We start from the raw sequence: 15,997 nt of genomic DNA on the forward strand, positions 1-15,997 counted from the left end.
TTCACCTTTTATACTGAAACAGAGTGATAATACAAAACAAAACTTTTTTGTACAACAAAATTTATAAGTACATTTACAATTCATATGCTATAACCTAGAAAAGCATAAGGCAATGTGGAGAATAGGGTTGATGCCTATAGTCTCATTTCACACCCTTTGACAAGGGTTGGCAAACTATGACCTGCAAACCAAATGTGTCCCACCGTCTATCTGTTTTTGTAAGTAAAGCTCTATTGTAACACAGCCATTTCATTTATTTATCTACTAGCTATGTCTTCTTTTAAACTACTATGGTAGAGTTGAGTAGTTTCAACAGAGTGGTCCACAAAACTGAAAATATTTGCACTCAGTTATTTAAAGAAAGCTTCCTTACACTGTACTATGATCTAAAGAGAAAACATTTTAAAGGTCAAAAATTACAGAAATGAAAATGAGTGTTTAAGTATTCCAGGGATTTCCAGGTATAGATAATTTTGAAAAATAAGGCTCCAAGAACATATTTATGTAAAGCTTTAATAAAATCAAATAATATGAAGAGGCAGGAGAAAGAAAATTCAAATGAGCAGTTATTTGGGGGCCAAAAAACATCCAGTAACAAGCTCCCAATATATTTCTACTTGTATAAAGACATGATTCCCTTCTGGATGAAACTGCTGATATTTGGTTTCAGAAGAACTCATGCAGAAGTTTCCCACAGACTTGGTCATATAGAAATTAGATTTCTAACTCATTATTTCAAGTGTAAGTTATCAATTAAAAAATTGGTCCTAGATTCCACTCAATAATTTTGAATATTCTCTCCTCCTCTCTATGAATAAAATCTTTAAAGAAATTGACTTGCAAGTCTATCTTGAGATAAGCAAAGGGCTGTCTCAGTGCAACTGTAAAGTAAGTCTATTTTTTTAAGCAAACGTGGAAATCAGTAATAGAGGGACTAAAAATTAATATGCAGTGTTTAAATTTAATAAAGTATGAAGTAGCAGTTACAACATATTTTAGGGGTACGTTGGTATGGTAGGCAGAGTTCTAAAGTGACCACCAAAATTCCCATGCCCTGGTGTACACCTGTACAGTCCTCTCCCCTTAAATTTGAATAGGGTTTGTGAATACAGTGTGATGTTACAATCTGATTAGTCACAAAGACTAGGCTGTTTTTCAGAGGTAATTAAGATTCCAGGGGAATTCCAGTCAAGATGTCAGCATAGGTAAACACCACCACTGGCCTCCTCACACAACTACTACAGAAACAAGCCCTGCCCGACCAAAGTTCTTTTGTTCTATGGTTCTGTGCCCAGCCACTGCTGTGTTAGGAACTATGGCTCTCAATGCCGGAGTTTGGTAAAAAAGAAAGTAATTATTAAATTAAAAGTTATACAGGTTTAAAATAATGGTGGAATTCTGCTGTTAAATCTCACTTCCTTTAGAAACAAAGACACTCTCACAAACACTCTCCTGCCCTCCCTCCTTTGGCCAGTCAGGCCAGTCCTAGAGCATGCCAGTCAGATGTGCCTTCTTCCAGAAGGAAAAAAAGAGAAGTCCGAAGCTCACTTCTTCTGGTTCCTCCGAGTAATCTGTGCTCAGCTAGGCAGGTCTCCCGCGGTTCCCAGCATCCTCAGCTGTATCCTGGCAGTCTCCAGTTCTTAATCCAAAACCACATGGCATCTCCCCGTGGCCGGCTGGTGAGAGTCCTTTCACCCCTTATTGACCCTCAAGTTCTCTCATGTGTCCTACATTGTCTCCCATTGTCCCTATCCCATATGGCAGCCTGCCTTTTTGTTTAAAGCCAGACTGGATCCTGCTCTATAACACCATTTCTGACTCCTCCTACAATCGGCTACACCTGCTAGCGCTCCCACATTTTCTGCCTTTTTTGGCTGCCATAGAGAGTGTGGGCAGGTGTGGCACCATCTTGTAGAGCAAACCACCTCCAAGCTCTCATGCAGGTGCTATAAACAGAGGTGGGGAGCTGCCTCCCAACTACAACATGGGTCAAAGTCATGCCCATCTCCCTGGCTCCACGCAGGTTTTAATGTTTTAATGTTTTTAAAACACTGGCCAAGTTCTTCAGATGCACCCTGTTACACAAAATTACAACTGAAGTATAGAACAATCACTCAGAACTGTCAGAAACTAAGTCGAATAGAAGTCTGATAACTATAGAAATAAAGAAACCACAACCACCCAGACTGGTAGAACAGGTGGGAATATGGGATGGGCTGGTCCCACATATACGTATGGTGGATAAAAATCAGGAAGGATATCTCAGGAGCAAGGAGTCCCAGCCCCACACCAGGGCCCCCAGCCCAGGGTGCCAATGCCAGGAAGATAAATCCCTGTAACAAATGGCTGCAAAAAAAAAAAAAAAAAAAAAACCTTCAAGAACACACACGTGAGCTCACTCAGACTCTCTCTAAGCTCCAGCACAAGGGTAGCAGCTTGAAACACACCAGTGGCATACAGGGCAGAACTGAAGTATCTCTCATCAAAGCAGGAGCTGGGGGAAAGCATTCTCTCAGACAGAAAGGTGGGCAGAGACCACTGCCTCTTTGCTGAGTCCTTCCCCCACAGCCACAAAGCCAACAGACCGGTGACATATCTGAGACTCCGTCAACCTAGCTAACACTGTTTGCCCTACCTGGAAATCCCCTGAGACTCCTTGCCACCCAACTTATGTGCCCACCCAAACTATTAATTGGGACTTTTCCTTATGAATAGCTTGTCTTGGCTCATGCTTCATAACTTCATAAATCTTATCAAACAAACAACAATCAGCTTCAGTGAACCCCAAGGCCCTGTTCCCCTTGCTAAGTGACTCCAGGCCTGGGTCTAGCAGTAGCCAGTCTAGAAAAATAGCTTGGCTTCACTTGGGAATCTCCAAGCCCAGCACAATTAGCAGCCTCCTGAGACTGCTTTATAGTTCATGCAGGGTGGCCCCTCGCAGAACACAGGTCTGGGCTGACCGTAGCTTGCACCACCTGGGAAACCCCAGAGCCTGAAATCCAGCAGTCAGCTATAGTCCACTTTGGAGCACCACCACCCTGCCCCTGCACAGTTAATCCTCCACAGAAGGCAGAGGTCAGTGGACAGTGGTCACAACCAACCCTTGTGGCTAACTGGCCTAGGTAAATCCCTCTCATTCACCTACTAACAGCAATCAAGTCTCAACTACACAAGGAGGGTATATGCAACCCACACAAAGAGCACCCCTCGAGTACCCAGCCTGGGTGATAAGGGAAGCGCTGCCACTGAACCCTACGGTACACCTACTACATTAGGTGAGGCTACCAAGACAGAGAGTCATAGCAACTCTACCAAATATATAGAAACAAACACAGGGATAATGTCAAAATGAGGAGACAAAGAAATATGGCCCAATGAAAGAACAGATCAAAACTCCAGAACCAGAACTAAACAAAGTGGAAATAAGCAATATATCAGACGTAGAGTTCAATACACTGGTTATAAGGATGCTCAAAAAACTTAGTGAGGACTTCAACAGGATAATAAAGGTCCTGTATGGATACACTAATTGAAATAAAAGACAATTTACAGGGAAACAGCAGTAGAGTGGATGAAGTTGAGAATCAAATCAATGATTTGGAACATAAGAGAGGAAAAAAACCAACCAAACAGAACAAGAAGAAAAAAGAATAAAAAAATGAGGATAGTGTAAGCAGCCTTTGGGACAACTTCAGGCATTCCAACATTAGCGTCGTAAAGTATCCCAGAAGGAGAAGAGAAAGAGCAAGAAATTGAAAATCTATTTGAAAAAATAATGAAAGAAAACTTCCCTAATTTGTTGAAAGAAATAGACATGCAAGTCCAGGAAGCACAGAGGATCCCAAACAAGATAGATTCAAAGATTCCCACATGAAGACACATCATAATTAAAATGCAAAGTTTAAAGATAAAGAAGGAATTTTAAAAGCAGTAAGAGAAAAGCAGTTAATTACCTACAGGGAGTTCCCATAAAGCTGTTAGATGATTTTTCAAAAGAAACTTTGTAGGCTAGAAGGGATTGGCAAGAAATATTCAAAGTAATGAAAAGCAGGGACCTATAGCCAATATTGCTCTACCCAGTAAAGATATCATTCAGAATCAAAGGGCAGATAAAGAGCTTCCCAGACCAGAAAAATACTAAAGGAGTTCATCATCACCAAACCATTAATATATGAAATGTTAAAAAGACGTTTATTTAAAAAAAAAGATCAAAACTATGAATAAAAAAAAATGGCATTAAATACATATCTATCAACAATTGAATCTAAAGAACTAACTAAACAAACAAGAAGAACAAAGATAGATTTGTGGGTACAGAGAGCATTTTGATGGTTGCCGGATGGGAGCTGGGAGTCAGAGAATGGGTGAAGAGGCGAGGGGATTAAGAAGTACAAATAGGTAGTTACAGAATAGCCAAGCAGATGTAAAATACAGTATAGGAAATGGAGTAGCCAAAGAACTTATATGCATGGCCCATACACATGAACAATGGTGGGGGAATTGCCTGGAGGAATGGGAGTACCGGGTGGAGGGAGGGAAAAAGGGAAACATTGGGGCAACTGTAATAGCATAATCAATAAAATATAATTTTAAAAAAAGATTCCAAGCAAAAAGTTAAAAAGTCTGATTTACTTGAACAACAGTGTAATGATTGTGAGGAGGGAGGTGAGTACAAGTGGGCTAAATGGCAATGGAGAAAACACAGTAAGAATTCCAAATCAGTGCATTGTCAGTCATTCAAAAATATTATTATGGATAGTAATTAAGATATTATTTAGAGGTAATTAAGATACCAAATCAGATGAACATTTAGGCTCCAGAGAAGAGAGAAAGTTGAAGTCAAAGACGTTCTTCTGTTCCAGAAAAAACAAGATGCTCTGGTGTGACTGCTTGTGGAGAGGGGCAGTGTCTGAGAGCTGAGGGTTTCGATCCTACAACCACAAGGATCTAAATTCTGTAAACACGCTGAATGGCTTGAAAGAGGAGTCTGAGTTTCAGATTAGAATCCAGACTGTCCCAGACCCTGGTTCCAGCCTTGTGAGAGCCTGAGCAAAGGACACAACTAAGCCATGCAGTGTTCCCGATCCAGAGATACTGTGAGGTAATAAGCATGTGTGTTAAGTTTCTAAATTTATTTAATTTATATGTACCAATACATAGTACACATTACATGCATTCAAAAAACAGAATAAAATTAAGGAAGTATATACTGACTCTTGGCAATATTATTTTGTCATTTTGTGTGGGATTTTTTTGACATTTCCTTACTTCCTCCCTTAAATTCTCTATTCAACAACACTTCACTAGATCCTTCAGCATGCATTAGTTCATTTCATAGCCAAACAACAGACAGCCAAAGAAGAACAATAATGTGTCTTTACCCAGAGAATATATCAGAAGTTTCATGTCGGAAGAAAAAATATCTGATAAAAAGAATTTTATGTAAAAGAAGTCTTTCCTACCCCAAGACTACAGAGATACCTTCAGAATGAACAAAAGCAAAATGCAGGTAAGAGTGAGAGAAGAATATTAACTATAAAATGGGTCAGATGGACATGGCTTGAGTATGATTAATATGAGACCATGCTGTGAGAGAGACACACTGAAAAGGAAACTAGTATCATCCGTTCAAGCCAGATCTTTCCATCATAATACTCCGAAGTATCATGGGAGCTGAAAAACCTCAGAGCTGTAATTAGGAGGCAACAGGAATTTTCTTCTCTTAGGAAAGACAATTTTTAACATAGATTGCTCTCTGAAATTACACATCATTCACCATACTTAGCATCTTCTGCTTCTTCACTACTCCTGCAACTATAATAAAAGATCAAGAGTTCTCAGAAAAAAAAAGGCAGCTAAGGCCTGGACACCTCATAGGATGATGCCGTAAGAAGTAATAATTTGAACATACATTTGGGTGTGGCTAAATAAAAACAGTGTACATTCATTCTGAGCAAAATTTGTGAAAGTAGATCACCCTTGGTTCACTATGGAAAAAAATTAAACACTCTAAACAGGAAACAAACAAACAAAAAAACAAACAAAGAGGAAATTGCTTTTTTGGAGGAGGACAGGGAAAAGGGAAAGTTGGGACTGAAAACTATTAATTTTTATTATAAGCTTATCTACATGGTTTTTTCACTTTCATTTTAAATGTATTATTTTGAAATCACATGAACAAAAAACCAAAACATTTCAAGTATCCAGAAAGTACAATACATTTTCATTTAGTTCAAATAAAACATTTGAAAGATGTTTTATTCTGTCCTGTTTTTTTGTAATATAACATGTGCATTTTTTCTAAATCAATCTTCATACAAGAATGTGAAAGTTCAGTTTGTACAATTTCAAAAGAAATTGGCCTTTGAAATCATTGAGGTTGGGGAAACTTTCATTCAGATCAAGACATCAGAACTTACTGTGTTTCCACCCTTCCTTTACACACTCAGACACCCTTCAACAAAATGGGTTTTTCCTTCTCCTTCTCTCTCATGCTGTTTTAAATGGAATTGTTTGGTTTTGACAAACTTTAAAAAAAAGAAAAGTTTTAGGATAGATTAGCAGTTAAGATCTTCAATGCACATGTGACTTTTTTACTGATGGATAAGCATAAGGAAAGAAAGGTCTGAGGAGTAAAGAAAGAGATACTGTAAATTCATGTGATCAAGGCTTGCATCCTTTACAAAATGTGAAAGCAATAAATAGAACAATATATTTGGCCAAAGAATTCTGATTGTTCTACAAAAGTTAGGAGCAACAAGAGAAGACACAAATCTGTTCTCCTGTGGAGCTGGATGATAACTATAAGGAAAGCTCTAAATTAACACATATAGATGTATAGATATCCAGAAGAAACCAACTTCTAGAAAAATAAAAGTAAGATGGGAATTCTCAATTTAGCATGCCACACAAATGTCTGAAATGACGTTAATTATGTATTGTTTTATTTAAATTATTGCAGAAAAATTTTTAAAATATATGCATGAAAATATATTATTTAATATTGAACATGTGCATTAAATCAATATATTCATGAATTCTTTACCTTAATGCTTTACAACTTCAGGTATAAGTGCACAAACTTTATCAGTTGTAAAATACATGATTTCAAATATATCAATATTGTGTGATAAGACAATATGAAACATTTTACAGATCCCAGTAGATATTTAATAGTAATATAAGAGGTAAACTTATCCTTTTTAGTCATTTCCCACCCCTTCTGCCCTAAACAAAGCCTAAAGAAGCTGTTGTTTACATATATAATAATTTTTATTTGTGCAGGATTCATCCAAAACACTTTTGGTTGGGCTATATAGTATGCAGTTGCCTGTATCTGGAGGTTTAGCGAATGACAATCTGTAATGAAACATAAAATTTTATCATATAGGAAAAGGGAATGAGAATGTTTAGGGATGGTGTTTTTTTTTATTAAATAACACAAGTTTTTAAAGCATTCAAATGACATGCTCACATATTGTGTCTTTGTATTTTTTCTTTCAATAGCCCTGATTTTCATGATTTCAAGTACAATAACACAAAAACTCAGTTATTACCTCAATAGTGAATGGCATTGAGGTCATGAATTTTTAAATTTTTGCATTGTAATTATTAGCTTTTATAAATGATAAACTTTGTTTCTATTTTGTTTAAAGATGCATTGATTAATTTAGTCTAGGAAAAGAAATCAGAGCATAAGATTTGTCATGCATGATGCTGCAAATACCAAGTTAATGAATAAAAATGATATTTTAATATTACTAGTGTACAAATATGAGCCCAGCGTATTTAAAGTATGAAGGGATGCTGAGAAATTGGGCTCCACTATAATAAAGGAGATAATGGCTACCCTGTTTTCCCTGGACAGAATCTGCATGTGTGAGCATCTCTGCACATGTACAAGACAGCCAAGTGCTTGGACCAAGGCAAAACACACACATACACACGCTATATGTCAAAACTTCTTCAACGGTCACAAGTACACTAACTTTATATCATTTGAGTATATACATGGATGTCTTAGATAGAGCTAAAATTGTCACTCACTTGTATTATTCTCTTTTCTGTATTCACATGCTAAAGATAAGCTATCATAGCTACAGTATTCTTATAAGTTATATTCTCTAGTCAGGCCTAAGAATAAACTCATAAAGAACTGAAAAGACCATATTTTCAGAAACTTACTGATTTTTGATGAGAGCAGAGCCATTTTCCCACAACCAGCCATTATGTTCTTTGCTGTAAGAGAGTCCAACCCAGTAAAAATTTTCACTGATGCTCATAAAGCGCTGCTTGGAAACAGAGACAAACATTAACTTAATTTGAGTCTACTCTGGGAATAATGTACTTTCAAGAAAGTCAGTGCCCAGCATAAGATTCAACCCTTAAATCTCTCAAACTGAAATAAGTTTTAAGCTCCAGGTAGGAGGTACAGTCACATGCCCCAAATTTTTCATTTATCAGATCCATTAATTCATGGAGGAAAAAAATCTTACTCCTTGAGGAATGAGTGATGTAAAAAGAGTTATGGTTTTCCTGGAACACTTTCTTCATAAGATAGTCTGATCCCAAATCAGCAGCATTTTGAAGAATACATTTCATGTATTCCTATTCCTACTCATCCTATTCTCAGCACAGGTTCTTCAGGCAGCTAGAGAAGTTTTTCACTTTTTCTTAAGAGATGGATAATATTATGATCACATTATCCATGTTTATGTCACCTAATATCCCACTATGTTGACAACAGCAATATAATTGCATAAGAAATTATAAATTCAATTATAGAAATAGAAATTTTAAAATTATTTACTTGTATCTTTGAGTGAAAATAATGACTCATTATACCTCCCTTCATTTCTCTCTGAAAAGTCTCTTGTATTTTATATGGCATCTATCTGGATTTTTGTACTTATTATAAATTTTTGAGAAATTCTATGTAGATTCTACAGTGATTGTTTCAAGGCTTATGAAATTAGCAAGTTATTAGTTCAAATACAACCAGCCAGTAACTATCTGACTAAAGATTTGATTCAAAGAATTCAGTTTACTTAAATGGTATATTTTCTTAAGTCAAAGAAAATATAGAAAACCAAAATTAAATACATGCCAATTCATCTCCATTGTGCAACTGAAGTAGACTAGAATTTTGAGAAACACAGAATTCCTTGCTCTTTGCCCAAGTTTTAACATCATTAGAAATGAAATAACAGTTGCATTTGTATCCAATCCACTTTTCTTGGCAAGAACAGCAGACAGAGCCTAAGAGAAAAATTAAAGTATGATTGATAACATTGTAGATTTGATATAGTCAATGTTATTTATTCATTCAAAAATTATTGGCTTTTTTTTTAAACTATCATTTAAAATCTAGTAATACACTGCATCTCGGGGACAATAATGTGACCAGATCAGACTTGAACTTTTTCTTCATGGGGATTATCTCCTGAAGGTAAAGTCAAGATTATATAATTTCTAATCATGTATTAATTACATATAATGCTACTTTGTGAAAATATACATGGAAATTCAATATGTTAAAACATTGTGTAACAGAGTATAAGATGGGAATGGTTAGAAGGACTTCTATTGAGAAAGCAATACAAAGTTGAGTGTTGCTGTGTAAATTGAAGTAGCTTAGACGAAAGAGATATTTAAGGGTGAAAGGTATTTTAGCCTATTTCCCGAGTCAGAAAGAATATGGTCCATTGGGATAATTCTGATGTTTGATTACTTATTTTTTAAATGAAGTTCAATAAAACAATTAGCTTGAAATACAAACATTTAGTTTAAAAAGTGATTGCATCTTGAATATTTATTATCCTCAGTGATGAAAGTTATGATACATCGTAGGTACTCAAATCTTTGCTAAATGAATGGTGCTGAAGTCATAGCATATAATAGTGGTTACAGGGGCTGGGAAGTAAGGGCAAACGGGGAGGTGTTGGCTAAAGGTTAAAACCCTCCAGTTAGAAGATAAATAAATTCTGAAAAATCTACTGCATAGTACTGAGTTGATAGTTAACAATACTGTACTCTACACTTTTAAGTTGCTAAAACAGTAGATTCCAGTGTTTTCACTATAAAATAAAAACAAAAAAAGTTGTGTGGGGTGATGAGCAGCGAGCTACTCATCACATAGTCAAAATATAAGTATACTTAAAATAGAGTATAACAGATCAACATACTGTACACTTAAACTTACACAATGTTATATGCCAATTATATCTCAATACAGCTGGAAAAATGCAAACAAGATATAAATGAATTGCTATATAATCACAGGAGAAGGTGAGACAACTTGGAGAGCATTTGAGAAAAAACACTAAAAAAATTGGACTTTGAATTGGCCTTACTTGATAAATTTTTGCACTATATTCTTAGTCATGAAAGAAATAGAAGCAGAGGTAAAGAGATATCAAAGTATGTTACAAGGAAACAAAATCTGGTACTTAGGATTAGCTACGATATGTACTATAATTTATTTTTGATTTGTTACTTAAATATGAGCACTTGTACAGGAAAAACATGTCATTTCAGGTTAATATTTTCCTTATAATTAAATATATAAATGATGTGCATTTATTGTAATTTAAAAATTCTTACATTAGAGAACAATGACATGAAACTATTCTAAAATTAGTAGGTAAATTTGTATTACTATGTGTAATATTCCATTATGCTTATGTATGAGAAAAATAGGAAAACTATTTCACCCTCTACAAACACAAAGGTTGTCCAAAGTGTGAAACTTACGTTCCTGGGGTTCAGTGGTGGGTGCTGGAGATGGTGGTGTCTGATTACTTAAAAGAAATTCTACAAGAGATAATTATAAATTTACTTAATTAGATACAGGTTTGTGAAATAACACAATATTACACATTAGTGAAATGAAACCTTTCATATTGAATGGCTTCATCACAGTTTTGATCTTTATATAAACTTGCCTAGAAAAACTTACTGTATGTTAACAAAATTCCCAAAGTACCCATCAACACAAGGGCTGTTACTCCTAAGATCACAGATATCAACCTCCATGGAGTGGTCTGACACACTGTAGAGAAAGAGAGAGAGAGAGAGAGAGATGAGTTAAATAACAAACACAGGAGCTGAATTTGTTAAAAGCAGAAACCAGAGAGGGAAAATACAAAAAAATTTCTTTGGCTTGACAACCCAACCATCTTGCCAGTGAAACAATGGAAAATGAAGGCATGCCAGTCAGAACTCGATTCAGTACCCAAATTTTTATGTGATATGCTATTCTTCCAAGAAAATATCCATACCTTTTGTTCTTTACCAGCTCTGTCTCATAAAGGTGGATTTAACATTTTTTTGTTAAATTTGGCAAATGAGCACAGAGACCTGCAGTGAGAAGAGATGAACAGGCACCAAGTTCTGTTTTACGGGCCTACATAACAGACATTGCTTTTATTTTCTGAACAAAAATCACAGGATGGCAGTCTGATTCTCATTTGGCAGATGAGGAAATTTAAGGCTATTAATAATGTTATTTTCTCAAGGTATCAAAACTAGTCAGTTCCCAAGTTGGAAATCAAATGAAAATTTATCTCAGACCATTCTTTAACATATTCTATCATGGTCACAATAATACTCCTTGGGGTGTGCCCTCCTGCTAATCTCAATGCATTTGCTGCTTTGAGAAAGATCAGGTTCCCATGGATTTGTAGAGGTTTTACAGGGATGAGAAGACATAGGTGCATCTGAACCTAGTGTGAGGAGAGGTTCCCCAACCAATACCTTGGAGACTTAGATTCATTTCATAGTACACTGAATTATGATATATAAACAACCGTTTTTTATACTAGCACATTACATTTTCTTATAACCGTACTTTCTTGCTTATAGTCATTTCCCCCAAACAGTTTAACATTAAGAAATTCCACATTAACATTAGCACCCTCCCAAAGAGTGTTGTCATTTAAAACAGTCCAGTGTGTCAAACTGCTAATCTGGGTGGGTTTGGGATATCAAAACATAAATGTTAAATTTTTAAATAGCACTTGTAAGCATCGTGTCATTAATATTTGGCATTCTCTCTTTATGCTAGAATTAAGTTGCCCATAATTTAACCAGGTAAATTCCGATCCCACTAAGGATTTAGAACTTTCCCTTGTTATTTTTATTTTTATTTTATGACTGGGACCTCACATACCTGCCATGAGAAATGTTGTTCCAACGTTGATGCAGGTAAATCAGGGTGTTCGCTTGTTCAAGAAGAATGTTGTTAGATCACAGAATTGAGCAGGAGGCTAGGAATCCCGGAGTTGAGTGTATACTGAAGTGATGTCCTTGAATCATCTATTGGTGAGGCACAGACGTATAGTATGAATAAGAGGTAGTAAGTCACTAGCTTTGAAAATGTCCCTGGAACCACAATACAGGAAATACTCACTTGTGTAATTGTACTTGTGTAATGCAAACACTTTGACTATCATAGCAAGAGGTAAGATAAAAAACAAGTATTTTTTAATGTTTGAAGATCAAAATCATCTTAAAAATTATTGGCACATAAAGAAAAAGGTGGTCAAATCAAACTTAAATTTACTTACTATAATGAAATTCCTCACAGAATTTTTCTTCTTTAATGATGAGAAATATTTATCTCTTACCTGTGCTATTCACAGATTAAAGCACTTGGCATATATTAGCTCATTTATTTATGAAAATGGCTTTAAAATGAAGATATTTAAAAATAAGCATTTTTCTAAAGAAAAAACTAAGGCAGAGCTAAATACTTGGCCAAGGTCACTAAGTTTGAGGCCCAGTCTGTCTTTCTCCAAAGCACACATGCACTATATTTCAAATCAGGCTTATTCCTCTGTGTCTGTGTCTTGTAATTTTGATTTCTTTTCTCTAGGATAGGGTGGTTGGTATTTCTATCTCTTGTTGTATGCTTCTTATCCCTGTCTCATTAACTCAGCTATGGAAGGCAAATATCAAAAATATGGAACGAGATTGACTTCTTATTCTGTTGCACGTTCACACGCACGCACACACGCACAACTGTGATTTAACACTGCCTCTGGTGGTCTCTGCCCACACTAGGGTATTTCATTCATGTGAGACTTAAAAGCTTCCAACACTGTACTCTCCAGTGTTCCATTCCTTGCAAGTCCTTTGAACATGCCATCAGTCGCTGTATTATCTTTATTTTTACTAGTTTATTAATTATTATATTTTTACTGTTATCTCATTTAGATAATACATTGATAGTTAAATTTACACTCTTTTTGTTCTCAAAAGAATAATCTTATTAGTAGGAATTCAAATGTGGGACAGATAGATAATCAGAATAAAATCCTTAAGAGTAGGGACCTTGATTTCTGACTAAATAAGTATATGGAAATATAATCTACCATTTACCCACATATAAAGGAGACTCTCAAATAAGTTTTTCTTCATTGTATGATTTATTTTTAAGCATTGTAATATTACTACCAATGAATCTTTTTATTAAAGAGTCTTTTCAACCAAAAAAAAGGAAAAATAAAAACAGAAAACAAGGAATGCGATTTTATTTTTCAGTGTCCATGAAGTTAAAAGTTTTCTATCTTTGTATGCAGAGTGTGCATAGATGCTTTAACTGAACCACCAAAACTGATGAAATTTAAATTGTAACCAGATAATGTGAACAAAAAATCCATTCATCTGGACTTCAGGCAAACCCATGCTGATAGAGCTGAGGCATCAATGACCCTTGGCCACTTGGAATCTATTCATTTTTTGTTCTAATGTTGACCAAAGATGAACTAGCAAAAACTGCATAATTTTGCTTTTTTTCACCTCATGAAAAATCACCTTAAGGAAGTAAAAGTTTAAGATTTTGCTTTCAGATTTAGTTTTGAGATTATACAAACTTGCGACAGAAAATTTAGGAGGTATTATTCCTACATTTCCCACATTCACAGGATGACCTTCATTTGGGAGTTGCTCTAATTTCCAGAACCATGTTTCGTGAGATTTACCTAAAACATCATCTTCTTTATTCATCTTAGTCCACTTAAATGTATCAAAGATGTGTTCAATTCAAGAATCTCAGGTTCAACTCACAAAAACAGCTGAACACACACACACACCTACACACTCACACAAAAGATGTATATAAAAATGCTCCCTTTAATTCTTTCTGCACTGCCAGCTCTGGTTGATTCTTTGGTTCCGTCTTACACATGGGTAGTCGAATTGTTTTTGCACCGGGATCCCTACCACTTATCCCCACTTGAACCAGTGGTTATCATTTCCCAACCCACATCCCTCATTATATTTTGTGAACGCTGGCCAACCGGTACCTGAAACTCTGCACCTGCAGATGTTTTTCTCCTACACCCGCTGAAAGCCCTTCTGATCTCACGTGCGGCCGTCGGAAGTAATGAGGAATTATCACCGGGATGGGCTTCAACCAACGAGTCTCCGAATTTGGTGTAGTTGAGCACCCTCAGCCCTTAAAAAAGCAGTTCTGAACACCGGGGTTTGTACTGTTTCACGGAATCACTCAACAGTGTTACCTTCTAGTCTCCTCTTCCAGTAGCTACATTCAGAGAACAACTTTTATGGTGTCCTGCCTGACTTTTCCTGTATTAACACTCTTTCCAACATTTATTCCATGCACACCCAAATAAACTTTTCACTCAAAACCAAACTCAGGGTCTGTTGCAAATAGAACCCAGACTGCAATGTCACTGAAATGTTCAGATTCAGTTACGTATTTGTTTTTGAGAAGTTGGGTATCCTCCTGGAAGATACATCTCTCTTTGCAGGAAATCCTCTCCCCCGGGGGCCATTGGAGGAAACCACACTTTTTCTCCACAGTAGTTTACCACTGACCTTTGTTCAAAGCAAGTAATAACCCTAATAACTACATCATTCAGAACAAAAAAGGAGCTAAAGAATGGCCCCTTAAAATATGAACAGTGAGATCTTTTCTCTGCCTAGCAATTTCTAACTAAAATATTGCAAAACATAGTATTGGTATACATGCTAACATCCCCAAGTGAGAAGTTTATTTTGATCTCACTGTTTTGAAAATACATGCATTGCCTAAGTGAAAAGAAAATTGCTGGCATTAGGCTGCAACTTATTTCCCTCATAAGGGAGAGGGAAGGCTCTCTGAAAAAGAAAAAAGAAGGATTCTAGACTAACAAATTCTTTTGTAAATATGTTAATAACAAAACTGCTAACAAACATTGGTTCCGCTTGTCAAAATCCTTATCTTGTCAAAATCCTTATCTTTGAATATTTTAACAAGATGTGTTAGAATATCAAACCATTCATGGCTAAAACAAAAGATAGGGCGAGAACCTATGGGTTTATGGAATATAGCTTCCTGGAAAATGTCACATAAACTATATAACAATCTGACTATAACATAGAGATGTATCGGGACCAAAGCACCATCATTAATGTATGTGATGCAGTCACAACCTCCCATTAAAGAGCTCATTTGTTATTCTGTTCATCTGGACCACAGCGTGTCCTAAGGTGGGAAGGAGCCAGGGAGTTGCATTGCAGGCCTGGATAGCTCACTGCTTTGTCTGTGCTTCACAAGTATTGTGCCATTGAAATTACTAGTAAAGGCTGATACTGAGTAAAGTCTCTGAGAATGCTTGTGATTTAACAACCCAATCTTTTGTGTTACCTTCTTGATGAATTGGTAACTTCTGTTCACATAGGTCACGAGAAACATCGTACACTCTCTTCGCACACATCTTCACTTGCACCGCTCTCATGTCCCTGGAAATTTCCATTGAAGTTCCGGCATCCCTTTGCCTGTTCCCCTCGATCTGCTGAAACCTTAGCTGCCTTCACATTGATGAATCTCAAGATTTGATATATAAATATTACAGCTACTTTTGCTTCTCTAATATGCAGGGATCTCGAAGGTGCATGTTTGAAAAAGAAATGTGTGAAAAAAGCTTTTCTTTTTTCTAAGACTACAAAAAACTTTCCTGACCTAGGGGAAAGGAGAGTGAGCTAATGGTGA

At 36.1% G+C, this 15,997-nt stretch overlaps 1 protein-coding gene across 1 annotated transcript; it reads right to left on the reverse strand.

Moving 5' to 3' along the window:
- Positions 1 to 7,238: 7,238 nt before the first annotated feature.
- On the reverse strand, positions 7,239 to 15,743 carry LOC129084626 (natural killer cells antigen CD94-like). Its single transcript, XM_054590825.1, has 8 exons — positions 15,653 to 15,743; positions 14,307 to 14,458; positions 13,875 to 14,016; positions 10,954 to 11,050; positions 10,753 to 10,799; positions 9,107 to 9,258; positions 8,185 to 8,291; positions 7,239 to 7,359 (listed from the first exon to the last, which is right to left on the reverse strand). Exons 1-8 carry the CDS (start codon positions 15,741 to 15,743, stop codon positions 7,239 to 7,241), a joined length of 909 nt encoding a protein of 302 aa, XP_054446800.1.
- Positions 15,744 to 15,997: the final 254 nt, after the last annotated feature.

The sequence above is a fragment of the Pteronotus mesoamericanus genome, unplaced genomic scaffold, assembly GCF_021234165.1.
Source record: "Pteronotus mesoamericanus isolate MK-2021 breed Mesoamerican mustached bat unplaced genomic scaffold, CSHL_Meso_final scaffold_21, whole genome shotgun sequence".
NCBI lineage: Eukaryota > Metazoa > Chordata > Mammalia > Chiroptera > Mormoopidae > Pteronotus > Pteronotus mesoamericanus.